Below are 25,229 nucleotides of genomic sequence, written 5' to 3' on the forward strand. Positions count from 1 at the left end.
GAAACGCCCCAAAGGGGAGTTAAAATTAGTCCATTGTTTTTTTTTATATAGCCGCATATTAAGTTGGCAACCCCCGATAACGGGAAATAGTGCTGGGACAAAAAAAAAAAAAAAAAAAAAAAAAAAAAAAAAAAAAAAAAAAACAGGTGAAAGTCTTTTTTTTGTTATCCTGCCTTTTTTTTTTTTTTCAGTGATTCCTACATTAAATCTTAAATCAGCTTCTTTTTCAAAACCATGTCAAACGAGAAAAAAACTCTACCTTCGCTATCGGCGTTAGCTCGTCAAAATAACAGCTCTTCTGGTGGGAGTTTGGCGCAATTGAAACAAAAGATGCAAAACCAGCCTACCGCTAAATCTCTTTCACCACTACAAAGTTTAGCTCAAAAAAATACCAACAAATCGACGACAGCAAGCAGCACAATGCCTTCCCTTGCTTCTCTTGCACAGAGATCTACTTCTAAAGTAAGTAGTTTGAGCCATCTTGCAACTCGAAATTCATCTTCAGTATCAAAACCTGTTGCCAGTACTGCTTCTGGAGGGTCGGGATTGTTAAAACTATCAAGTTTAGCTAAACAACCAGATAAAGCCACACTACAGTTAGTGAAAGAGCAGGAGCAACAAATACAAAAAGAAAAAGAAGAAGACATGTCAGAGAATGAGGACAATGCCGATTTGGAAGACAATTTGCTCTGTGCAAAACCTTCTGTTGCAGCTCAATTTTTATTTGAACAACAACCCAAGATAGGTTGTCGTGATAACGAGGTCCAGTTTTTCACAGCTTCACTGCAAACCATGTTTTATGACAGTCTAAAGAAATCGAGTTCAATTCCTATATTTCCATTTGATAAACCAAGTCCTGATGATATCATCTTTGCGGCTCAAAATCAACATGGCACGGGTTCCAACAAAAAGAATTAAAGCTACTTTTTACCCTTACTCTACTGTCCCCGCAAAATGATTGAGCCGGGTTGTGCAATATGAATCAGGTTAGCGAAAATTAGCCGAAAATAAAAAAGATGAGCCACAACTGGCAAAAGTGAAATCGAATCGATCTGTCCAAATTGAGTCAGTCTGTCGAAATTGATTTGGTTCCTTTTCTTCTTACTAATCTCCCTTTATTGTTAATTGTTTATTTTTATTTTTCCTTATTATGGATGGCTACGAGCACGAAGAACGAGTTGTATTACTCACTTGTACATGGACTGGGAGGATCCTTCAGCAATATGTATTTTGAGGCACAAGCCTGTTACCCATGGGCTCTCAGAACGTGCCAGCAAGTCGGTTAACAATTCGACTGACGATGTGCCGGCACAAAAAAAAGCACGGCCCGAATTCGGGCAGATGGTTTGTATAAGCCGTGTTCATCGGGAGGCTATGAGACAATACGCAGAGAGGTAATTTGTAGGAAGAAGAAAAAAGAAGATTGCATTATTTATTTATTTATTTACAGTAATTCACCAAGGCTCACAACAATAAAATAAAGAGAAACAGAAAGAAAAGGGGGAAAAAAACACAAAGCACATTGTTCCTTTTTACTCGGATATGATTTCAGAGACAAATGTTTTCCTTGCGCGTCTTTTGCATTCTCTTGATATCGACCCGTGTTTAGATGATTGTGATTCCTGCTGATGGTATGCTTTAATAAAAAAAAAGTCAATCAGCCATTTTCAAATGTTATGCATCAATGGGGTGCTTGTCAATTTTTTTTTCAAAGCGGTTGTAAACGCGTCCAATGTTGAGCTTTACAAATACAAACGTATCCGGTTCTCCGTCAAAAACCAAATTAGCGCACATCGCTTGACAAAAATCCACAGCATTGTCATCATTCTTTCCAAACAAGTGGCTAGGAAGGCATGCAAGTTCTGGTTGATTGCGAAATGGTGAATAACAAGTAGGACGTTGCCATGAAAGCTTGTTTTGATCAAGAATTACTGCGCAAAATCTACTCAATGATTTATCAATCGAGATTCTCCATTCTTTGATACAATCGATGGCTTACTTGATCAAATGGGCATTGGCTTCCATTTTTGCCTGAGTGCATAGCGAACATTAGATGTTGGCAATAGTGATGGGTGAGCGGACTTGAGTTTTAGTAGCAATTATATCCTTACTGTCTTGCGCACACATTGCCTGATGGAATTGGATAGCAGTTTTAAGAATGTAAATCCTGGACTGATTGCGTTTATACTCAAAAAGTTTAAAGCTTTTCATTTCTCCCTTCTTCCTCTTTTTTTTTTGACACAAGACACTTACGGCAACTTTTTATTAATAAGATATTGTCATAACAAATGCTTGGATGAGCTCATGGTTTCTCCAATCGAGTTATCTCTGCAAACCAAGTGTATCTGACAATAATCCGGTGCTGAGCCTGGGCAGATGGCTATTTTTAGCATTATATTCCATATCCTCCTCTCACTTATGTAGCATTAGCTGATAAAATAGAACAGTATTTCATATCCTTTGGTAGTGCACTAACTTTTTCTATTTGCCTTTCAAAACGATGTGGGAAGAGTGTAATGATTATTAAATAATCAATAAAATCTTGAAGATCAAAGAGCACTTGTTGGTAAAATAAACTTGTAAAAGGATCATTTATTCCCTTATACATTTGCTCTATTGCGTAGATAAACCTTTACCTGGAAAATCAACCATAATGGATAACCCTTTTACATGAACAAGCTGATAATTTTGAAAAAGGAAAATAACAGTAGCTTGACATCCTTCAAAAGAAGGCATTCATCAGGGTATTTAAAATTCAATTTATACTTTCTCTTTTATTATTTGGGTACAAGGCTGATTTTTGACATGATTTTAGACTTTACCAAAAGAATAGATAGTTTTTTTAATAACTAAATTATCATTCAAAGATTCTACCAATTCGCAGATTGTCTTGATAACAATCAACATATCTGGAAATATGCAGAGGTAATGAATGATTTAGTCGTATTAAATTATGTAAAGACAGTGAAACGATAGCAATTAGGATAGTATCTAATCCAATTTAACCCCCATTCTTTCGCTTCCTCTTCATTATTATATCTAAAACTTTCAAGTTTATAAAATAAAACATCCATTATAATCACAACATATTTCAATGAATTTTTTTTTTCATTCTTATTTTTACCTTTTTTGTAAAACATTACCACATTTTGTATTTACTCCACAGTTAGTCTGCAGATCAATAGGTGTAAAATGGTAAAATGCTGATATATTTAAGTCTTTATCATTCTATCATCTGCTACTCAATATAAATAAAGAAACACGGACCTCTTTTTTTTTTTTTTTTTTTTTTTTTTTTTTTTTTTTTTCTTTTAAAAAAAGAGTAAGTAAAAATACAGTGTTTGTAAAATATAAAGAACTCTTTCTTTCCCCCTTCTTTTTTCTGATTTTCTGTCTTTTCGGTTACTGCAATGCTGTAAGAAAGATAAAGGAGAGATAGAGGAGAAGAAGAGACTAGAATACAAATAATAAAGGAGGAATCGATATCATTTATATATCCTTTCCTTTTCTTTATTGTGTATTTTCTTTTTGTTTACTTATGAAGGTAACAAAGGCCTGATCTATATTTCTCGATCACTTAAAACCATATAGTCTTTTACTTTATGTCTGTTCTCTTGCATGATAGCGATTGCTCTTGCAAAGGTATCGTATTTTGAATTTCCTGCTCCAAACTCTATTTATTATCAACGAACACCGATTCAATTTGTTGCAAACGGTGTTTCTCATGACGATGACGTTACAATTCGAGTCACTTTACATGCTTGTAGTGACAGCAGGTACATTGTTCAATTGTTATGTAGAAAGCACTGATTTGATGAAAAAAAAAAAAAAAATAGAGTTGTAAAGATCTTGGGAGACTTTAATGGCAAAGAGGTTTCTTCGAGTGGAGATGATTTTGCGTTCACTTGGTTGGTCGATGTTCCTGCTGGACAATATTACGTTGAAGTAGCAGAGCTAGAAGAAGAAGACGAGGATGAAGATGAAGATGATGGTGAAGATGATGAAGATGATGATAGAAATATAAGTTACAATTTTCAAATTGTTCCATGGCCTTATGCAGCGTCAATATACTCTCGATACCAGAGAAAGTAAATAGAGTAAATTGGATTGTAATCTAATTAATTAAAAAAAAAGATACTTAATATAAACACCTTCTTTCTCCTTTTCATACAATTGAACTAAACGAAAAGAAAAAAAGAAAAAAAAAAACAAGTTCTTTTTCTTTGGGAAGCGGAGGGCATATTCTTATTCGGAGTACAAACCAATTTTATACTTGCTCTTTATTCAAAGCATTTCCTTTTTTTTAAAAAAAAAAAACCAATAATGACAAGTATACAAATTAATACTGCCGCTTACGCGGTTCCTTTACTTCATGCGGCAAAATACCCTTCATCCAGTATTTGTGGTGCTCTATTAGGAAAAGTGACGAATTCAGAATTACAAATTACAAAAGCTGTTCCTTTTTTTCATCACTGGACCACTTTAACACCAATGCTGGAGGTTGCTTTACAACAAGTAAGATTTAAAAGAAAGTAAAAATAAGAAAACTAAAGTTTTTTTTTACTTTAGACAGAAATATATGCTCAAAAGAATGACTTGAAAATAGTAGGATGGTATCATGCTAATGAAGATATTAATGATCACAACTTGCCTGAAAGAGCAGTACAAGTTGTTGAAATAATAAGAAAGCAATTTGAAAAATGCCTTGTTCTATTGGTAAAATACTGAGACATAAGGAAGAGTTGTAATGAAACGAAGCAAAGCATTTCTAACAAAATAGCATTATAGATTGACAATAAAGCATTTACAAAACTTGATGAGAAAGCTTTTATAGTAAGTTTAACCATATTATTCAAAAGAAAAGTGTCATAAACACGACATCACATAGCCTTATTCGCATACAAACAACAACTGGAAGAAAGGAAACAGCCAATTGACACTCGCTCAACCACAAGAAACATTTAGTAAAACACGCGATTTGATTACCTCATCCACGTACCAAAAATTGCACGATTTTGATGAGGCCTTGGAGAATACGGATTTGGACTGGCTTAATAGCGACGAGTTTATTTAGACAAACTTTTTATCATTAGGATCTACACGTAATTTTGAATAAAGATAACCTGCAAAGACAACCAAGATTTGTATAAGGAATATGTAAAATATATACTTGAAAAAAGTGGACATGGTTCCCTTTGTCTCAGCTGAATGAAGATTCACTTCATTCATCTTTGTTTGTATCATATCTGATTGTGTTAAAAGACGTGTCTGCAAGAAAAAAAAAGGGGAGGGGGATTAGTCTTGATGTGTTTTTTTCAAGAGTTTTTTTTTTGTTTACATCTAAAGTAGATAATGTTTCTTGCAACCTGCGAATAGAATCTTGAAGATCTCTTATTTGACGATCTTGTTCGTTAGTAAGTTTTGCAAACTGAACTGTACTCTTTTTTGTTTCTTCAAGTATTTCATGTACTCTGTAACTTAGCTGACCGCTTTTTTGATTTTGTTTAGAGAAAAGGATGTAATACCATGATGAACTTACAGTGTTTCAGCATTATCACCACTGGTTAACTTGACTACATCATAATCACCTGCAATGATTTTCTCGGGGCTTGGTGCGCCCAAGGCTTCGACTTGAAGTTGTAAAAGCTGAAGATTTTCAAGTGTTCTTGATTGGGTATCATAAACAGCAGACTATATCATCACTCAATTAGAAACTTTATAGCTTTATCAATTGGCAACAAGGTTACCATAGTGACAGCTGTTTCTTCATCCATATTACCCCCTCTATCTCTTAGTCTTCTCATCTGATATTCTGCTTCTTTAATTTTCTACTTGCAAATCATTAACTATTAGGAAGCCATGATTTTATATATACCACTACCTCCTGTTGTTCTTCATCAATACCACTGAATTCTTCTCCTTTTTTCTTCTTTTCTTCTTCGAGTGGACGCTTTGGATGCTATAAAAAATGAAAATAAAGTACACTATAAATCAATCTTTCTTACTGCTAACTTTTGAGGTGGGTTTAATTGCCTCGTTTCAAAGGAAAGAATGTCATGATCATCTAATATAATAGATTTATATCAAATAAGGACATGTAAGTGTATATGTATATACCAGCAGGTGTATGAGAATTAGCCTATATTACATGTAAATAAAAACATCTCGCTAAAGGGATCTTCACTTACGGATACACCAAAATAGTAACCAACAGGTAATTTAATTCCTGACTTTTGTAAACACATACGATAATCCTTTCCACCACCATTATTATCCAAGTAAACCTACTTGAAGATTAGTACAAATATTCAAAGCTTATTATTTTTACTAGTCCATTACAGATAATAAATGATCCTTCATGACAACTTTAAGAAACGTAGGATTGGGTGAATTTCGATAGGTAATAGAGCATGTACCAAGAGCATATTTTCGTGGATCTAAACCAGAAGTAAATGATAAGGTACCATCATTTAACAAGGCCATTGTAGATGCTTTATGATTCTATTTTATATATAAGGATCATTCTTTCATTTGTATGCTTTTTTTTTTTTTTTTTTTTTTACCACTGGATTAGCTGAATCAAGCCAAATACTGAGACCATCCCATTTATCTGTTGAGCCAAAGATAGGTCCAGGTTGTTCTCTATCTTTTGTATACCAAAAGGCTAAACCACGTCCACCGTGTAAGTGCGTACCTGTCACTCTGAAAGAGACCTCTGTTTCCCATTCTTCATAAGGGTTTTTTATCTCTGACCAAATCCAACCGCTGGTATTAGGAATAGAAGGTGAAAGTCGAATGAACTCTTCTCCTTTAAGTACGTCTTTATCGTAAACGTTAATATGGGCTGCTGCTTTATTTTCTCAAAAGTTACCTCCTCCAGTCGACCAAAATGGAACGCTGTCATTATAATAATAAGGCTTTTTAAAAGACAGTTTATAATCGTATTTAGATGTTGGAGATTCAGGCAAGTCTTTTTCTGCTTCAACGGGATCTACTTGGTTTGTGTCTGAACTCCAAATACCAGCTGAACACGTTTTTAATAATAACGAAGTCACCACCAAGATACTGTAGGTCTTCATTGAAATAGTAAACACGTAAATAAATAAATAAAAAAAGAGAATCTTTCTGTAAGAAACAGAAAGAAAAGAGGTAGAAAATAAAAAATAATTAAAAAGAAAAAAAAGAAAAAAGAAAAAAAGTAATACATTTCTTATTTGTTGTTCAATAATCGGATCTCAAATAAAGAAGTATAAATAAAGGTAAAGGATAAACTATGTGTTATTTATTACGCTGCTTCTGTTTAAAACCACGTAAATTCCTATTAACCCTCTTTATTAATTCTTGTTTTATTCAAAAACGAGACTTTGTTTTGTATGTTATAATACAAATCTATTGTTTTATTTTTAAACATGTTGTATAACCAATGCAAGTCTGTCCTATGAGGTTTGACCAACAAATAATTAGGGAAAGAATTCTCTGGATAACTTATTTGAGTACATCTAAATTTATTGTGTTTTGCCTTCCTCTCTTTCTATATTTTTATATTTGGATATATTCAAAAAAGCGTGTTTATCCACTGCGTCGTATCACTAACGACTATTCTTTCTGTTATCAATACTACTTTTGTCTCTTGTACCTTTTTCTACACTATAACCAAGTATTCCAATGTCTTCAATTGACGATAGGTTTGATTTTAATAAATGTGTAAAGGAATATATCTGTATAGTCGTCATATACTTGTATTAGCCTTGACAACTTGTAAAGAAAAAAAAATTATGCCACAAGAGAGGATAAAGGTTGTCATAGCTGTAAAATTAAAAAAAAAAAACAAAAAAAAAGAGAGGCGAGGGCAATAACATGGAAACAGGCTTAAAAACAAAGAGTATATACGTCAATATTAGATACCAAGTATACAGTATGCTTAACAGCCTATACCTTTGATAAACAAAAAAAAAATGGATAGCATATTCTATAAATTAAAAAAAGATAGACAAGGGATGTCTTGATTCATTACATTTATTGTTGTTAGTATTTCAATAAAAAAAAATGCATTGGTTTTTAGATGACAATCCATTTATAAAATGATACTGGCCTCCAAAGGTTTCTGCAGGACTATACAAGCAGTTTTATCGTACTGTAAAGACAAATAACAATCACTATGGTTTCTAAGCTCACAACTACCATGAATTTTTCAATAATTCTAAAACAGCTTCCGATCAAGGCATTCAATTGAATTTTAGAGCTGAGAACAATCTTTATCTTTGTAATATTATGATCTTGTAGTTTCTCTTGCGAATTTCCCAATAAAGGGGTTATAATAACCCTTTTATTATTTACAGAGTCAATGACAGTAGTAATAGGCTTCTTGCAAATACCTTTATATCAATGAAGAAACCACAAACACTTGTGCTACAGTAACATTTACTCAACCAAAAGAAGAGAAGAAGGAACGCTGGCCTTGTTGGTTTAGGTCAACTAAGGGTTCTCTGCTTAGAACAACAGATGTATGATTTGTTGATAAAGAGATCATTTGCATAATATAGGATGGAATAGTAACAATTATTTCTTTCTTTTTTCAACAATTACATATACTCTTTGCACAGTATAATCAAGAAAAGAATCATTAAAAAAAAGTATGCAATTGTAAGAGATTAGCTAATGTATACTTTTTGGATTGACTATTTATTCCGACTTAAACATTGACATCATAATGGACAGTAAAAGTGGGATTGTTTGTCCCGCCTTGCTTAGATACAAACAATAAAAAAAAACCAAGTTTTCTTTTCTTAAAAATTGAATCCTACACATGAAATATCATGTGTCAAGGAAGATTACGGCAATGGAAATTTTTGGTCGCGCTCAGTGTTTTAAGGTGCTCTCATTATCTAAAAAGTTTATCAACTGTTTAACCACTTATTTTACTCTCCTTTCTTTTTCTCTAGTGTAAATGAGCTCATTGATGTGATGGATCATGACGAGACTCTAAAGACATGTTATCTTGTTATGGATAATGCCTCGATTCATAAATTGAAGCCAGTGACACGAAGAATTAAAATCAGAGACTGTAGAGCAACGTATCTGCCTTCTGAGCTGAACACTAGAGAGCAGTTTTGGAGACAGGAAAATGAAATGACATCGCTTACTGACAGAAAAAAATATGTCGTCTAGAATTGGTAACAATGTACTCATCAGCGGTCCTTATGGTTTTTGTAGTTACTCAAAACGTCAGATCATGAGTTGGTACACTAAAACTCCACTACGATTTTTCGAGAAAAAAAAAAAAAGTAAATCATTTGTTTTTAATGCTAATTTATTCAAACTTAAAACGACAGTATGCTTTAACAGGAACCGACAATTGAGATTTTATTTTTTATTCATTTTTTCAATAATCGGCAATTCCCTTTTTTGTAACCACCAATAATATTTTAGCGAACAGATAAAATCCACTGTACTGACTGTAGTTCATTTATTATGCTTATCTAATATTAAAAAAACGTGGATAATATTGGATCCGGGATAAACTAATTTCCCATTAGTCATTATATAAATTCAGCACATGAAAAAAAAAAAAAATCTTTTCTTTCTTAAAACTATGCCCAATTCAACCTTTCCAGCCGTTATATCATTTGGTGATAACCATAAACCGGTCATTACAGCTAAATATGGTGATGAAGATGATGAAGACTTTAGTGCACGTATGGCAAATGCTGTTGAAGTACAAGAAATTGATAGCAATTTATATATAAGTAAAGAACTTTGGTTACCTGCTGGTGCTCGTGGTGTATTTGGTGGACAGGTAATTCAGGAAAAAGATTTCTTTCAAGGAATCTTATTTGACTATTCAATAGATTGTAGCTCAAGCTTTAAGGGCAGCATTTAATACAGTTCCAGATGAATTTGACATTCACGTAAACATTTTTTTTATTATTCTTTTTTCCTTCTTTATTAATCCCATTATAATAGTCCCTTCATAGTTATTTTATTTTGGCTGGAAATGTAGAAGTACCTGTTATTTATCAAGTTCACCGTCTTCGAGATGGAAGATCTTATGCTACAAGATATGTTGTAGCCTCTCAAAGAGGAAAAGCCATCTTTGTTTGTAGCTTTAGTTTTGCTAAACCAGATAAAGCCAATTTCAATTTGACACATCAAGTAGAGATCCCAAAGGTTCCTCCTCCAGAATCACTTCCTTCGTAAAGTCATAATTGCTTTTATATAATGTGGATTCTAATTTAATAATAGTGATATCGATGTGCTGAGTGAATTATTAAATCTGGATGACATTACACCAAAATACCGCGAACATCTTAAACAAAAAATTGAAGAAAGTTCACCCATGGATTATCGTCAAGTAGTTCGTTCAAAACCTGATTCAACTGGAGTAGGTATCAGTTGAATTGATTATATGCATACTGACAAGCATCTTTAGTATCGTTATTTCAAAACAAGAGGCAAACTGGGATCTGATAAAAAGCTTCATGCTTGCATCATTGCCTATGCTTCCGATAGTGGATTTATTGATACAACAGTGGCTGCAAATGGTGTTCCTAACAATGGCGTTGGTATGTTGATCAGTTTAGATCATTGTATGTGGTTTCATGAACATGCAAGAGCTGATGATTGGTAAAATAAGAAATAGATAAAAAGAATAAATAACTTATATGACTATAGGCTACTATATGAAATGCAAAGTCCTAGAACAAATGATGGAAGAGGTGTAGTGTTTGGTAAAATATTTACAAAAGATGGTAAACTGGCTGTAACAACCGCACAAGAAGGTGTAGTCCGATTGACAAAGAAAGAACAAGAAAAACGTCGCAATAAGGATAGACAAGCAAAATTATAGAATCCATATTTATTTACATATAAAAAACATTGAATTGTTAAAAACATAAATACATTAAAGGCTTCTTTTTTTGTATTTAATAAGAATGTTTATGCAAAATACATCTATTTCTAAACACAGCATTTTCACTTGAACAAAGCCTAAAGCTTATTTTAATTCTGGTTCAAGATTATAGTGGACCTCATTTATCACAATTCAGTAACAGAGTCTGTTTTAGTAGACAGTACTATCTCTCAATTTCGGGCGATAAAAAATGAAAAATGAATCTTATTACGTCAAGGACAACAACAACAAAAAAGGTATAATTCTAACAAGTTAAATGCCTCATTTTCCTTGTACAACACCAAAAGCTTATTTTCTCAAAAGCCGTAGAATCATAGAAGATACAGCATAAATTTGCTTGCAATATGTTCAATAAACTGAATGTTGGAGTCAGCCCAATGTAATGCATATCAAAATAAGCATAAAATGAGTTATAAAAGGCTTCCATAATGCCCTTTTCTCAGGACAACAGCCAATTATATCATTTTCGGGATTTACAACTGTCGGGGCTCTTCCCATCCCGCTTCTTCTTAGACCCTTTTTCCCTCTTTTTTTTTCGTTTTTTTTTCCTTGTTTTCCTGTATTCAAGATGTGGACAAGACGTATAAATAGACCAATGATTAGACCTCTTTTGACAAGAGCATATCAAACGTCATCTAGTTCTCGCTCACGGTTATCGTTACCTGCCATCACCCTGTCAAGTATAGCTGCAGCAAGTGCAGGATATTGGCTTGCATCGATGCAGCAGCACCAACCACAAAAGATAAAGACTGCAACCCACACAACTTTAAAGAACGCTTTTCAAGAACTTCAAACTGTCTTATCTGCCGAACATGTCACTGTAGACCAAGCGGTTCTTCACGACCATGGCTATTCGAATAATTCATATCATGAAGCTGGTCTGCCCAACATTGTTGTCTTTCCATCCAACACAAGCCAAGTGGTTGAGATTGTCAAGATAGCCGATAAATATGATTTACCCATCATTCCATTCTCGGGCGGGACTTCTTTAGAAGGCCACTTTGCTGCGTCTAGAGGCGGTATCTGTATCTCGTTTACAGAACATATGAATGAGATTATTGCGTTTCACCAAGAAGATATGGACATTGTGGTACAGCCTGGAGTACAGTGGGAAGATTTGAATGGGTTTATCAAGGAGCATGGCTTGTTCTTTCCTATGGATCCTGGACCAGGGTAAAGGATATCAATCGATGTGTCATTAAATACTTATTATGATTAGTGCTTGTATTGGTGGTATGGTTGGCACCTCTTGTTCTGGTACAAACGCAGTACGTTATGGAACAATGAAGGAGTGGGTGATTAATTTAACCGTCGTGACACCTGAAGGCAAGGTGATCAAAACGCGTCAACGACCTCGAAAGTCCTCTGCCGGATACGATCTCACACGACTCTTTATTGGATCCGAGGGCACGCTAGGCATCGTGACCGAAATCACCCTGAAATTGGCCGTGATTCCCAAAGCGCAGACGGTCGCTGTGTGTGATTTCCCTACGATTGAAGATGCGGCCAAGGTCGTACCGGAACTGATGCAAGCAGGTGTCCAGATTGGTGCAGTTGAACTACTGGATGGATTGATGATGAAGGCCATTAATCTTTCGAATCCTGAATTGGGGTATGTAGAGAAACCGACCTTGTTCTTTAAATTCTCAGGAGGATCACAGGCAGTGATCGATCATGAAATCCAGGTAGTGTCCGGCATCGTCAAGAGACATCAAGGAGGAGAATTCAAGTATGCAAAGAGCGAAAAGGAAAAGGAGAGCTTATGGGAAGGAAGAAAGGTGAGTTGGGTGTGAAGCTGGCAAGGGAGACTGAAGACAGATGAATAGATTGCCCTGTGGTCTTCTACTCTATTAAAACCAAATGCATCTGTCTGGACTACAGATGTGGTCGTGCCTGTTTCCGAACTGCCAAGACTGATCCGACAGACACAAGAAGATATCGAGACAAGCAGTTTACCTTGCCCATTAGTCGGACATGTTGGTGATGGTAATTTCCACGTATTCATCCTGTTTGATAAAAATAATCCAGAAGAATATAAAGAAGCTGTTCGATTGAATCAAAATTTGGTTCAAAGAGCAATTCAAATGGATGGGTCAGTCACAGGAGAACATGGCGTGGGTATTGGTAAAAAAAAGTATTTAAAGCAAGAATTGGGTGAGAACACGATCGAGTTCATGAAGAAGATCAAGACAGCAGTGGATCCAAAGGGATTAATGAACCCAGACAAAGTGTTGCCTTAATAAATGAATACAAAGCAGTTTTGTGCATGTTATTTTGTTTGTGAAAATAAAGAAAATGGTAAATGAGCAGTGAGAAGGAAAATGACAATAATAAAGGAGAGAATGGGAGAGAATAATAAGGAGAAAGGGAAAAAAAGGGGGGATGAAAAACAAAAAAACAAAAAACTGTCATAATAAAGCATAAAAACGCAACTTTCCCTTTTATGTTCCTCCCCTTTATTTTTCTCCCTTTTTTTTATATAAAAACAAAACTTTTTTTTTTCCCCTTTCTTCTTTTCTGCTTTCCTTCTACTACCTACTATTAGTTTTAAAAGATGACAGTAAGTGATGATGGTGATTATTAGGGCTGTTTATTAAAATGTGTTTATACAGGAATGTGATGAAGAAGTAAATAATATGAATTGTTATCAAACAGCATCCTTAATGAATTATCCTGTAGGTTTATATGGCAAAGATTGCCGAACAAGCTGAACGTTATGACGGTAAATATCTTGTTTGTTTCTTGCGATAAACTAATGGATGATTAGAGATGGTTACTTTTATGAAGCAAGTGGTTCAGGTATAAAGCATATAGATATGCATACAGTGTTACCCATACGTTACAATTAGACAGGTAAAGCTTTAACTATTGAAGCACGTAATCTTCTATCGGTTGCCTATAAGAATGTGATCGGTGCCCGCCGTGCTTCCTGGAGAATTATTTCTTCTATTGAGCAAAAGGAAGAAAGTAAGGGTAACGATGCACAGGTTGAAAAGATCAAGGCCTATCGTCAAAAGATTGAGCAAGAATTGTATGATATTTGTAACGATGTACTGGATCTCTTGACTACGTACTTAATTCCTGGTGTAGAAGGTGAAGCCAGAGTATTTTATTATAAAATGTAAGTTTTATTCTTATTATAAACGCATGTGCTTATGATGAACAGGCAAGGTGATTACTATCGCTATATTGCTGAATATGCATCAGGGGATACACGTACAGAAGCTACTAATCATGCCCATGAGGCTTATACACGCGCTACTGAAATTGCTACTACAGACATGCCTACGACACATCCCATTCGTTTAGGTCTTGCCTTGAATTTCTCTGTATTTTATTATGAAATCTTTAATTCTCCTGATCGTGCTTGTCAAATGGCTAAAGAAGCATTTGATAATTCTATTTCTGAACTTGATAGCTTGAATGAGGAATCTTACAAGGACTCTACTTTGATTATGCAATTATTAAGAGATAACTTGACTTTGTGGACATCTGAACTCCAACCGAGTAAGTAATCTAAAGATTAATTTATATATGACTGACATAAAACATAGATGAAGCTAAAGATGATTCTGCAGAACTTGGAGATGAATAAAGAAATCTTAATAAAAAAAAATACACAAGCTTTATTTTTGATGATAGAGTATTTTAAAATCATCTGGTCTTACAAACAAACCTCTTTGGGATTTTGTATTAAAATATCGAATACCATCAATTGAACCATCATTTTTACCCACTATAATGATCCTATTGTTTAGTAAATGATTGTATGATACTTTTATATATTACATCTATTATCAAGTTCTATGCCAATATAGAGCCCATCTGCAAACTGAACAGGTCCAACGTATTGAATTGTGCCATAAGTTGGTAAAGGTCGATGAAGCACCTTGACTCTATCACCTACAAAAGGACCATCATCAACATCATCATCTCCACCACTACCTTTCATCTTATTCTTTTTCTTTGGATGACCCTTTTTATGTATCAGATAAGCATTGATTGAAGAAAGATATTTACGCAGTGATCTTGAAGAAGGTGTAGATTGAACTTTGAATACATTTGACTTGTGTTCTTGTTGTATTGGATCAAGAAAAAGAAGCCTTTCTGATAAAGAAGTCAATGAAGTACTCTTTCGAAGAATAGGTTCATTTTTTACAAGGATTGTTGAGTGAAGATGATGATTTTCTCTTGGTTTGGATCGTATGGCGTCCATCAAATGCTCCACTGACCACCGACGTATCAAGGATTTCTTGTGTGGTTGTATCAAGCTACGATAAGGCACACCAATCTCCTCTGACAACTCGCGTAATATCTCAGGTTCTAAGCCATAGAGACCAACATGAGACTTGACCGCTGTCCACTGCTGGCGTATGAAGAGTGCGCACCTTACCTTGGCCCTTTGAAGGACACTGAGCACATCATCGGTGATCTGTCTCCTTAGCAAATCGCGGGTGATGCCCTGGTAGATCTTGCCAGCATTTGATTCATGCATGTCATCCAATACATGACGAAGTAAGAAATCCAAAAAATCAATCGAGAAGGCGGTTCCATCTACACAAGAAGGCAGGATAGGGTATTCAACACAGTAAAAATCAAAGAATCGAGAGATGATGTGAACCGTATAGTGAAGGAGGGGTTCGAGTAAGTCAAGAGCAGGTTGGGACCAGGTTGGGGTTGGATGATCGATACTGCGGATATGAGATAGACAAAGGTAAAGAGATTGAAGCACTTGAACAGCATTATGCTTGTTAATATTCTCAAATGTTTTACCTTCTATTTCTTCAATGATATTCCCTTCACAAGCAATTGTCTTTTTACCACCACGTGCAAGTTTCAGCATATTCTCACCCAAATTTGAGGGGACCAAAGATGCTACCAAAACAGCAAAAGATCTCTGTGACCAAAGATGTGGAATAGATCCGACAGGATGACTATAATGTGATATCAAACTTGCTTTTAACTCAGGCAGTGCTTCAGATTGTTTCTCTGACCAGGCCAACATGGAAGGTAGTAGACAGGCACAATCTGGACAGTGGCATTTGAATTGATGACATAAGTTTCGCATCTTGTCCAGCAATAACGCGTTACACAACATGAGACCAAGATAATCTGCAGCATAAAACGTCCTTTGAAGAACACTCAGTTGATAATGCTTGCCTTCATTTATCAAGTCATCCATGATGATTTCATTTGTGTAAAAGAAATGAAGCAAGATGTTTGTGATGGTTGAATCAAATATATCGTCTGTCAAGTGAATAGTAGGACTGGAAGCTTCTCGGAACTGAGTACAAAAGAGTGAATAAAAATAAGGTGATTGCGTAGTCAAGAGAAACTTGTGAGCCCTGAAGGTTGTATTTACATTTTGATAATCGCTAGAGATTATTTGAATGGTGACATCAGTTGCTATACTTTCAATCAACATACGTTTTATGTCCTTTATCAATTGAGTCTTGTTGGATATAGTATCTATTTGAATACCAAGTTCATTAAATGCGTCAATGAATGATGTACTACAGGAAGCAGTGTACCAGAATTGTAATAGTGAATTCAATAATTCTGGTTGAATGATAGAACTGATATCTAATATGACTGGTGAATGTATGTTATTATAAAGTAACTTTGGCATATAAATCCTTGTGAATTCTTTAGGTGCTCTAGCTAATATAATTGCTATAAAAGAGTTAATAAATGTAAACAATATCATTCTACTTACCTCGATGAGCCCATATCTCAGTTGAAGGAAATTGAAAACATACGTCTGCCAAGTATTCTTTTGGGTTTTCATATATTTTATTTAATGAACGATAAATTATATGAGTGGACATTGTAAATTAATAAAAAAGAAAGAAGAAGAAAAAAGAAAGAAAGAAGAATCTAAAAATAGTTTTGGATTTACAATCCCTTTTAGTTTATTTTTCATCAAGTGAGTCTTCATTACACTTAAAAAGGAAAAAAAAAATTAATTAAATGTCTGTTTGCATTAATCTTGAAGTTTATGCTGAGTTCCTGATTATTTCGGAAAGTAAATAAGGATTGTCCGTGCTGAAGAAGGAAAGTAAGGGGTGAGTGTTGATAGATTTATTATAAATAGATCTCAAAGCTTTATACTTAATCTTATTTTCTCATACAAGTCTAAAGCTTGAAATAAAAATTATTTTCTCCTTTAAACTTATTTTATCTACAAAATAAAAGAATGAATTTATTATTATTCATACACAAAAGTTGACAAGACATAATACGACAATTACCTTTATGAGATAAATAGAGTTAGTGAGTAAATAGTTGCTTTATCATTCAAGTCCAATGAATGTGCTTATGAATAACACTTTTAAAGGTTAACAATTTGGGATTAAATGATTGTACATTTTCAAGAAACGTGGATTTATACTCAACTTGTAACTGTCTCAAATTTAGACCAATGAAAATACGATATGAAAGAAACACGACATTCGTAGGGGTCATGCAGCACAGACCCTTTTCTTCTTTATTCTTTGTTAATATTAAAAGCCAATTATCAGCAACACATGTAAAACCATACACATACACCCACCCATCATGTGGGGGGGGGAAGAAAAATGTATAAAATAAATTTTTATTGACTTTTTTTTATTTTTACGTTGTTTTCTTTATTGTTGTGTGCATGAGTTCATTATGCGCATTGCCATCATTACTGAAAATTTTTTACCCAAAGTAGATGGTGTGACACGCACATTGGCACGATTACTCGAACACCTTTCACAAACAGGCCATCAAGCACTTGTCCTTGGTCCTGAAACAAACATGAAAAAATATGCTGAAGCAGAACTTGTGGGTACTTTTGGAATACCTTTCTTTCTTTATCCAGAACTCAAGTTGAACTTTTGGAGACCTTTATTGACAAAGAAACTAGTCGAATTCCAACCGGATGTCATTCATTTGGTTGATCCTGTCTTTTTAGGAGCACTTGGTTTGGTCTTCATTCGACATTACTTGCCTCATATTCCTATCGTTTCTTCTTATCATACCAACTTGGCTCTTTATTGTAATCATTTCGGATATGGTTTATTAGCACCCATCATGTGGAAGTGGAATAAATATTGTCATTCATTCAGCCAATTCATCCTCTGTCCTTCTCCATCAACCTTATCTATCTTGGAGCAACATGGATTTCAACATTTGGCACTTTGGCCTCGTGGTGTAGACATATCCACCTTTTCACCTACCAAAAGATCAAGAAAGCTAAGAAAGGGATGGCTAAATGATGAGAGCAAGACAGTGATTCTGTATGTAGGCAGGGTATCATATGAAAAGAATATTCATCTCGTTCTCGATGCTTATCAACAGATGGACCATACAACCTGTCATCTTGTCCTTGTCGGTCACGGTCCTTCACTGGATGATATCCAAAATAGATGTATGCTGAATCATTTACCCGTCACGTTTACTGGTTATCTTCAAGGACAAGACTTGGCACAGGCTTATGCCTCGGCTGATCTCTTTGCTTTTCCTTCTGTTACAGAAACATTTGGTCAAGTTGTCTTGGAGGCCATGGCATCAGGTTTGCCTGTGATTGGGTTGGATGCTGAAGGAGTGCGTGATTTGGTGGATCATGAAGTCACTGGATTACTGCTGGACATGAACAAAAAAGATCACTATCGGTACTTATTGGAGAGGTTGATTATAGAAAAAGAGACAAGGCAGAATATGAGTAAAGAGGCAGTGAAAAAGGCTAGAAAATATACTTGGTATGAAGCAATGGATCGCACGGTTCAAGTATATGAACATGCGGTAAATATACCAGAGGCCATTATAACGGATGAGCAAATATCATTATTATCATCCAAAGTGGCTTACGATAGTGGTATAGAAGAAGATTTTGTTGATCAAGCAATGACCAAGAAATAAGCTTGGTAAAACTTTATTGCTATAGGGATATATATATTTATACTTTTTTGCCTATAATTCTAATTTTAATAATACTAATATAAAGTATGGATCTTTGAGCTATTTATACCAAAACACATTACAAATGTTTCTATTTGAAATGCTATGTATAAAACTATAAGCCAAGTAGGATATGATTATTATATTTCACAACTCATTCTGAACCATTCATTTGGTACTAGTATGGTAAATCCAAGGTGTTTAATAACATTTTGTTATGGTACTAAGAAATGTAGATATTTAAATAAATTTGAAAGTTTGCTTTGTATTCTTTTCTTCATCTTCTTCTTGTTATTTATGGTCTTAAATGTTTAAAAGTAAATTTGATTGTCTTTAAAGTATAAAAGAAGTTGAGATCGAAGATTTGTATTAAGTTTGTAAATTTGATTTTCCTATAAAAGTGACCATCAAATCTTGTTAAATAGATCAGTCTTGTTTAAAAAGGAAAGATGGTTTGATTTGAATAAAAAAATTGAAATACAATGAAGGCTATCGACTTTCAGGGACTTGACTTGCTTGAATTATAGGGTAAAGAACAGAGGGTTTTAATAAAAAAAAAGTACTTGAGATTTATTTGTATAAAAGATATTTCAAAAGTAAAGTGAAGATGAGTAGGCTTGTCGTCGTGAAAAACAAAACAAAAAAAAACAAAAAAAAAAAAGAGAGAGATAAAAGGAAAGTCCTTTTATAAGGAGATATTTAAAGTTATTAAAAAAAGTGAGGCTGGTTACTTGAGTAGCTTTAATAAAAAAAATTCGAAGCTGCTATTCCCATTTGTCGTGCTCCAAAGAAAATCATTGTATAGCAATCAAACATTATTAACGATTGATAGCGTGAGTATATGGAAATGTAGACTTATTAGTCTGTACCAAAATAGACTGGTGAATGAGGAGCAAGTGCTTATATTAAATTATGTAAAGATCTGCATAATAGAATATAGCATAAGGCTGTGGGTATTTCGCCATCCGGATAGTACATATATTAATATCTACACTGTGAAAAGTATATAAGCTCTGGACATATATTATTAAATAAAATCATATATAATTTTGGGTCCTATTGAAATCACCATTTTTATTTTTATGAACAAAACACCATTCTTATTCTTACTGTAACTTGTTAGTGCTTGGGATTTGTACTGTATTAAAGTGATGTAGATTTGTTTAGTTTGAGGTTTGAAGCCTTGAATGACTTGAATTTAGTTAACTTGATTGAGCGTTTAATAGTTCTTTTGATAGAGTAATTTGGTTCTGAGTAGGGGCCACCAGATCTTTATAGATTAATGAGGTTAAGAGTAAGATTGCTTGATAGAATATAAAAAAATAAAAAGGGGTCTTTCTTGATTGGTGATAACTCGGGTATCAGATCAGAAAGAATAGATAAAAATCAAAAGAAAAGAAAAGGTAATTGTGACCCAATAAGAAAAGATTGCTTTTTAAGCACAAGAAGATTTTGATTTATTGAATGTCTGTTATTTTGTTTGAAATATTCATCTTATTTATATAAAAAAGGCGTGGCTTATTGTTTATGTTGTTTGTAATCTATGTCGCTGGACATCAAATATTGTTCTTGTGATCAGCATTGTTCTCCAGTGTAATTTTTCTTCCTTTAATGGCTTGTAAGAGTTAATGGTTTTGAAATAGAATAAAGTTGATAAAAAAGAATAAAAAATAAGACCTGAATTAAGTATTGATATTGGATTCGCTTGTTGTAAGTGACCACCAGATCAGACTTGTTTGTAGTAATTTAATAAAAGGTTTGAAAGTGTTTACAATGAAGATAATTGGATTCAAGGGACTTGTCTTGCTTGTGTTTTAAGAGTGTTTTACCAAAAGATTCAGAGATAAAGATACTTGATTTATTGATAAAATATATTTAATTTGTTTTAGATAAGAAAACATAAGAGAGGTCAAGAGAAGTTAAGTAAAATAGAAATAAAAATGTGTCTATTTTATAGACAAAGGAAAATAAGATTTCATTTTTGAAGTAAGGTTCGACTTTTGAAATAAAGTTTGATTTTTGAAATAAGGTCCAAATATTGAATAAGTTTCAAAAAATTGAATAGATTCAATACAGGGGTTCACAAGACGCAATCATCATTGGCGCTGTTATTTGTAGTTGGTTGTGGCTGTTTGAGTTGAGTGTTTTAGATAAGTTTTTCTTGAAAATTTTAAAGTAAGGTACTGCAGTGACCACCACATCTTTTATTTAAGATCAAATAAAGGTAAAGATAAAAAAAAATGAAGAGATCAGGAACTTTTTTTATGAGAAGGTTGCCTGTTTATTGAATAAATTATATAAAATATAATACGAGTAGAACTGTCTGTCCTTTTTCTTCATCTAAATAGTTACGATATTTATATTGTTAATTTTTTTTTTCTTTTTGACTTTTTTCATTTTCTTGACTTTTTTCATTTTCTTGACTTTTTTCATTTTCTTGACTTTTTTCACTTTTTTGACATTTCTCATTGTACGTCGTTCCTACCACAATCCTTGTTGCCTCAGCTTCGGTCTTCGAAGTGGTACAAGCTCTTCGAGCCACGCTTTACTGTATTTCCACTTCAATTTCGACCAAATCGACAACTAAATTCGACCAATAAAAAATAAATTACGACCAAAAGTGACATCTCATTTCGACCAAATGAACTTGCTTATTTCGTCCATTTGTGTACCTTTATTTCGACTAAATTAGAAAGAACTTTTCGACTAAAAATAAAAATAAGTTCGACCAAGCTGCAATGAGCTTTCAACTGCATGGTCGAACTAAAGAAGTTCTTCTTTATTTAAACAACGCTCAAAGAAGGATTCGGCGTGCCTAATCCAGCCTTGACAGTCCTCATGAGTCACTTGCTCTGCAGCCTCTCTTATCCTTGCTACCAAGTTATCGCGATCTGTCATTGGAGATCTGCGAACAAGTGTCTTTACCTTGGCCCAAAACTCTTCTATTGGATTTAAGAAAGGGGAGTAAGGTGGAAGGTATATTATTCTATATCCCCTCTTGCTGACCTCCTCTGTGATCTTTTCAGGTTTATGGATAGGTGCATTATCCATGGCTAAATTGCAACCCTTCAAGTTGTGTTTATCAAGGACATCCATGACGTGTATAAGAAATGCCATGAACTCTTTCCACTTTGTACCAGCTTTAGTTACCTTCAGCCCAACATTGATGACACCAAGGGAACAAATTGCACCTAGTATGGAAACTGACGGTCCCCTGGTGGTTGCTACTACAACTTTTGCAGGCTCACCTTTCTTTGATCTGCCCTGACTTCTTACAGTATGAAGGTTGAATCCAGCTTCATCAATGAAAATACAGTTTTGCATAAAACTGATATTGGAGTCTTTAATCCACGCCTCAACAGCTCTAAATCTTAGTTCAATAACGTCAGGAGAGTTTCGTTTGGCAGGAATCTTTGTAATTCTCTTTAACGTGTAAGAGCAGCTTTCTTTCAGGTGTTTATCCACGCCAGATTTAGAAATACTCAAGCCCTCAAATTTATCACTGAGGGCATCAACCATTCGATCTAGCGTGACTACCGAGTTATTATCAATGAATTCTTCCAAAAACTTCGTATGCTCTTTCTCTAGCTTGCGAAGGTGCTGATTCTTTTTTGGCTGCTCTTCAATAGCATCATCTACTTCTAAAGCCTCTTCTTTTTTGGATGCTTCTTTTGCTGCTTTAACCCAAGACTTCAAGGTCGATACAGGTATACCATACTTCTCTCCAACCTTGCTGTAACTAAGAGAGGTAAACATATACGTCTGGATAGTCCTGTCCTTTTCTTTCTCTGTGTAATTCTAGTACTGCTGTCTGTTAGTTTTCTTCTTAGCTCTTTTTTCTTCCACTATGTTAACTTGTGGCTCTTGAACTTGATTTGAGACTTCTGTATTGAAAACTTCATACATTTGAAATTTGTTTTGATCATTAAACTCGTAGACGTCGCCAGATTCACTCATTAACAAAAAATTAATAAAAGGAATTTTAGTTGAAAACTCATTGCAGCTTGGTCGAACTTATTTTTATTTTTAGTCGAAAAGTTCTTTCTAATTTAGTCGAAATAAAGGTACACAAATGGACGAAATAAGCAAGTTCATTTGGTCGAAATGAGATGTCACTTTTGGTCGTAATTTATTTTTTATTGGTCGAATTTAGTTTTGCAGGTCGTACCTACTCCAATACTGGTTGCCTCCGTTCGGATTCCAGATATGGTAAGGAACTCTCCGAGCCGCGCTTTTTTATTTGAAAAAATTTTTTATATAAACTAGATCAAAATACTATATGTCTTCTTCATAACTTTCTAAGCCGCGCACCGTGGTCTACTATTATGAATGAATTCAATTACATCCAATTATCAGATGAGCAAAAAGAACAGCTTTATCAAGAATTCAAGTTACGAGCTCGAATTGAAGAAGAGGCGAGAGAAGGGGAATTTGACATCCCCGAGGAAATTCTCGAGAACTTGGACAACACTTCCAAGGGTGAGCTCAAGACTCAATTCAAAAGATATCACAAGTCTCTCCCTCAATACAAGCGAGGAACATGGACGTCCGCAGAAACAATCAACAAATGTTTCCATGCCGACCTCAAACGAGACAACTTGGACAGCTATCAAGTCGTTTGTCGAGACTACAGACACTCAGAAAAACTTCGAACAGCTGCAACAGCCGCAACAGAGATCTATGAGGAGCTCAGTAGCCTCATTGACGGGGAGAACCACGTCCTCATCAATGCCTTGGAAAAAGCTCGACGACTCGCAGTTTTTGCGTTTGCGAATGCTAAATTTATCGATCAAGAAGCAAAAGAACTTGCTGCCAAAGCGCTCAAACTTCCACCCAGCATCAGAAACTTCGCAGAAGAAGAAGAAACTGACAAGATTTTGGCCTTCTCTTCCGAAAAGGTCGAGCAAGTCCACAAAGCCCGTTTTGAACAGTCCCTCCTCAGGAATGCATCAAGAAGTGGATACAGTAATCGAGGAGGCTTCCAGCAGCGTGGCAGAGGAAGTCAACCATTTCGAAACTCGTTTAAAGGAAGCTTCAGTGGACAAAAATCTTTTTTTGGACGAGGCAATTCAACTCAGTCAAATTTTCGGAACCGATCAACTGCAACACTGCCATCTCCTGCTCAACAGGACTAATGAGCACAACAGCTCCCCCATCCTCCTCATCAATAATCCCCTCTACATCTCAAGACAGCCACTACGAGATTCCGGAGGATGGGATATCACCAGGTGGACGCCTTCAAACTTTTACTCCTTATTGGAAGAAGACTATCCACCATCCATGACCACTATCGGTGATTCAAGAGGGTTACCAAATTCAGTGGAATTCAACTCCACACCCCTGGAAATACCATCCAACAAAATGTCCATCAATGGAAGATCGAATTGCTGTGAGCGAAGCAGTAAAAAAATTCTTGGCTGCGGGAATCATAGAAATATCACCAACCCAAAGCAAACATTACTTATCCCATTTCTTTACTGTCAAGGAACCGACAAAAAGAAGACCCATATTGGACTGCAGACCTTTGAACAAATTCGTCCAGTGCCACCACTTCAAGATGGAAGGGATACCAGCTTTGCGATCACTTCTAGAGAAAGACGATCTCATTTGCAAGATCGACTTGAAAGATGCATATGTAGTGGTGCCTCTCCATCAACAATCCAGACGATTTCTAACCTTTTTACATCAGGGAACGGTATACCAATACAAGTCCCTAGCGTTTGGCTTAAGTGTAGCTCCCAGGATCTTTTCCAAACCCATGCGTTATGCGGTGGAACCATTGAGGAGAAAGGGAATAAAATTAGTTTACTACCTGGACGACATATGCTTAGTAGCAAAATCGATGAAGGAAATGAACGCGAATATGCAAGAAACTTTAGCACACCTAAAGAATCTCGGTTTTCTTATCAATTACAAGAAGAGCAGCTTGCAACCACAGAAGATTCAAGAATTTCTGGGTTTTCAATTCAATACTTCAACGATGCAAATCACACTCCCTCAGCAAAAACTAAAGAAGATTGTAAGCAGAATTCGTCAAGTAAAGAGATCGCGGACTGCATTCTCTTGCAGATGGATAGCCAGTTTAGTAGGGAAAATGACTGCAGTAATTCCAGCAATAGGCGAAGCATTGATTCATCTCCGTTTTCTGCAGAGGGACTTAGCGAAGAGCCTGCACGTTCATCATCAAAACTGGGAAAGCCCCTGTCAACTAACACGAAAAAGTTTCGAAGATCTACAATGGTGGGAAAACTTCTCAGGACAACACAACGGTCTACCTATCCACAAGGAGGATTTCAAAACGCCAGCAATCGATATTTACGTCGATGCATCAGACAGCGGTTACGGAGTAAGCAGCGCCGAACTAGAGACTCACGGATTCTGGACCAAGGAAGAA

The 25,229-nt window shown here is 35.0% G+C and overlaps 10 protein-coding genes across 10 annotated transcripts; 7 read left to right on the plus strand and 3 right to left on the minus strand.

Moving 5' to 3' along the window:
* Positions 1-420: 420 nt before the first annotated feature.
* On the plus strand, positions 421-918 carry RO3G_05317 (uncharacterized protein; the record flags this gene model as incomplete). The annotated part of the gene is made up of 1 exon (XM_067659907.1): positions 421-918. The coding sequence occupies one exon, from the start codon at positions 421-423 to the stop codon at positions 916-918; it is 498 nt and encodes a 165-aa protein (XP_067516008.1).
* Positions 919-3,538: 2,620 nt separating this feature from the next.
* On the plus strand, positions 3,539-4,092 carry RO3G_05318 (uncharacterized protein; the record flags this gene model as incomplete). The annotated part of the gene is made up of 3 exons (XM_067659908.1): positions 3,539-3,544; positions 3,592-3,776; positions 3,837-4,092. The coding sequence occupies 3 exons, from the start codon at positions 3,539-3,541 to the stop codon at positions 4,090-4,092; spliced, it is 447 nt and encodes a 148-aa protein (XP_067516009.1).
* A 1,443-nt stretch (positions 4,093-5,535) lies between these two features.
* RO3G_05319 (uncharacterized protein) lies at positions 5,536-7,079 on the minus strand (the record flags this gene model as incomplete). Its single annotated transcript, XM_067659909.1, has 8 exons — positions 5,536-5,691; positions 5,876-5,959; positions 6,006-6,064; positions 6,118-6,139; positions 6,189-6,284; positions 6,340-6,501; positions 6,564-6,820; positions 6,872-7,079. 8 exons carry the CDS (start codon positions 7,077-7,079, stop codon positions 5,536-5,538), a joined length of 1,044 nt encoding a protein of 347 aa, XP_067516010.1.
* Positions 7,080-9,592: 2,513 nt separating this feature from the next.
* On the plus strand, positions 9,593-10,846 carry RO3G_05320 (uncharacterized protein; the record flags this gene model as incomplete). The annotated part of the gene is made up of 6 exons (XM_067659910.1): positions 9,593-9,796; positions 9,849-9,908; positions 9,964-10,193; positions 10,243-10,381; positions 10,430-10,623; positions 10,672-10,846. The coding sequence occupies 6 exons, from the start codon at positions 9,593-9,595 to the stop codon at positions 10,844-10,846; spliced, it is 1,002 nt and encodes a 333-aa protein (XP_067516011.1).
* Positions 10,847-11,504: 658 nt separating this feature from the next.
* RO3G_05321 (uncharacterized protein) lies at positions 11,505-13,149 on the plus strand (the record flags this gene model as incomplete). Its single annotated transcript, XM_067659911.1, has 3 exons — positions 11,505-12,082; positions 12,129-12,687; positions 12,736-13,149. 3 exons carry the CDS (start codon positions 11,505-11,507, stop codon positions 13,147-13,149), a joined length of 1,551 nt encoding a protein of 516 aa, XP_067516012.1.
* Positions 13,150-13,463: 314 nt separating this feature from the next.
* On the plus strand, positions 13,464-14,504 carry RO3G_05322 (uncharacterized protein; the record flags this gene model as incomplete). Its single annotated transcript, XM_067659912.1, has 7 exons — positions 13,464-13,469; positions 13,522-13,536; positions 13,589-13,631; positions 13,677-13,708; positions 13,759-14,030; positions 14,076-14,416; positions 14,464-14,504. 7 exons carry the CDS (start codon positions 13,464-13,466, stop codon positions 14,502-14,504), a joined length of 750 nt encoding a protein of 249 aa, XP_067516013.1.
* Positions 14,505-15,057: 553 nt separating this feature from the next.
* RO3G_05323 (uncharacterized protein) lies at positions 15,058-16,737 on the minus strand (the record flags this gene model as incomplete). The annotated part of the gene is made up of 4 exons (XM_067659913.1): positions 15,058-15,180; positions 15,303-16,193; positions 16,272-16,582; positions 16,626-16,737. The coding sequence occupies 4 exons, from the start codon at positions 16,735-16,737 to the stop codon at positions 15,058-15,060; spliced, it is 1,437 nt and encodes a 478-aa protein (XP_067516014.1).
* An 826-nt stretch (positions 16,738-17,563) lies between these two features.
* Positions 17,564-18,796, plus strand: RO3G_05324 (uncharacterized protein; the record flags this gene model as incomplete). The annotated part of the gene is made up of 2 exons (XM_067659914.1): positions 17,564-18,599; positions 18,738-18,796. The coding sequence occupies 2 exons, from the start codon at positions 17,564-17,566 to the stop codon at positions 18,794-18,796; spliced, it is 1,095 nt and encodes a 364-aa protein (XP_067516015.1).
* Positions 18,797-21,598: 2,802 nt separating this feature from the next.
* Positions 21,599-22,591, minus strand: RO3G_05325 (uncharacterized protein; the record flags this gene model as incomplete). The annotated part of the gene is made up of 1 exon (XM_067659915.1): positions 21,599-22,591. One exon carries the CDS (start codon positions 22,589-22,591, stop codon positions 21,599-21,601), a length of 993 nt encoding a protein of 330 aa, XP_067516016.1.
* Positions 22,592-22,944: 353 nt separating this feature from the next.
* Positions 22,945-23,970, plus strand: RO3G_05326 (uncharacterized protein; the record flags this gene model as incomplete). The annotated part of the gene is made up of 2 exons (XM_067659916.1): positions 22,945-23,044; positions 23,192-23,970. 2 exons carry the CDS (start codon positions 22,945-22,947, stop codon positions 23,968-23,970), a joined length of 879 nt encoding a protein of 292 aa, XP_067516017.1.
* Between the last annotated feature and the right edge of the window lie 1,259 nt (positions 23,971-25,229).

The sequence above is a fragment of the Rhizopus delemar genome, genomic scaffold (assembly GCF_000149305.1).
Source record: "Rhizopus delemar RA 99-880 supercont3.3 genomic scaffold, whole genome shotgun sequence".
NCBI lineage: Eukaryota > Fungi > Mucoromycota > Mucoromycetes > Mucorales > Rhizopodaceae > Rhizopus > Rhizopus delemar.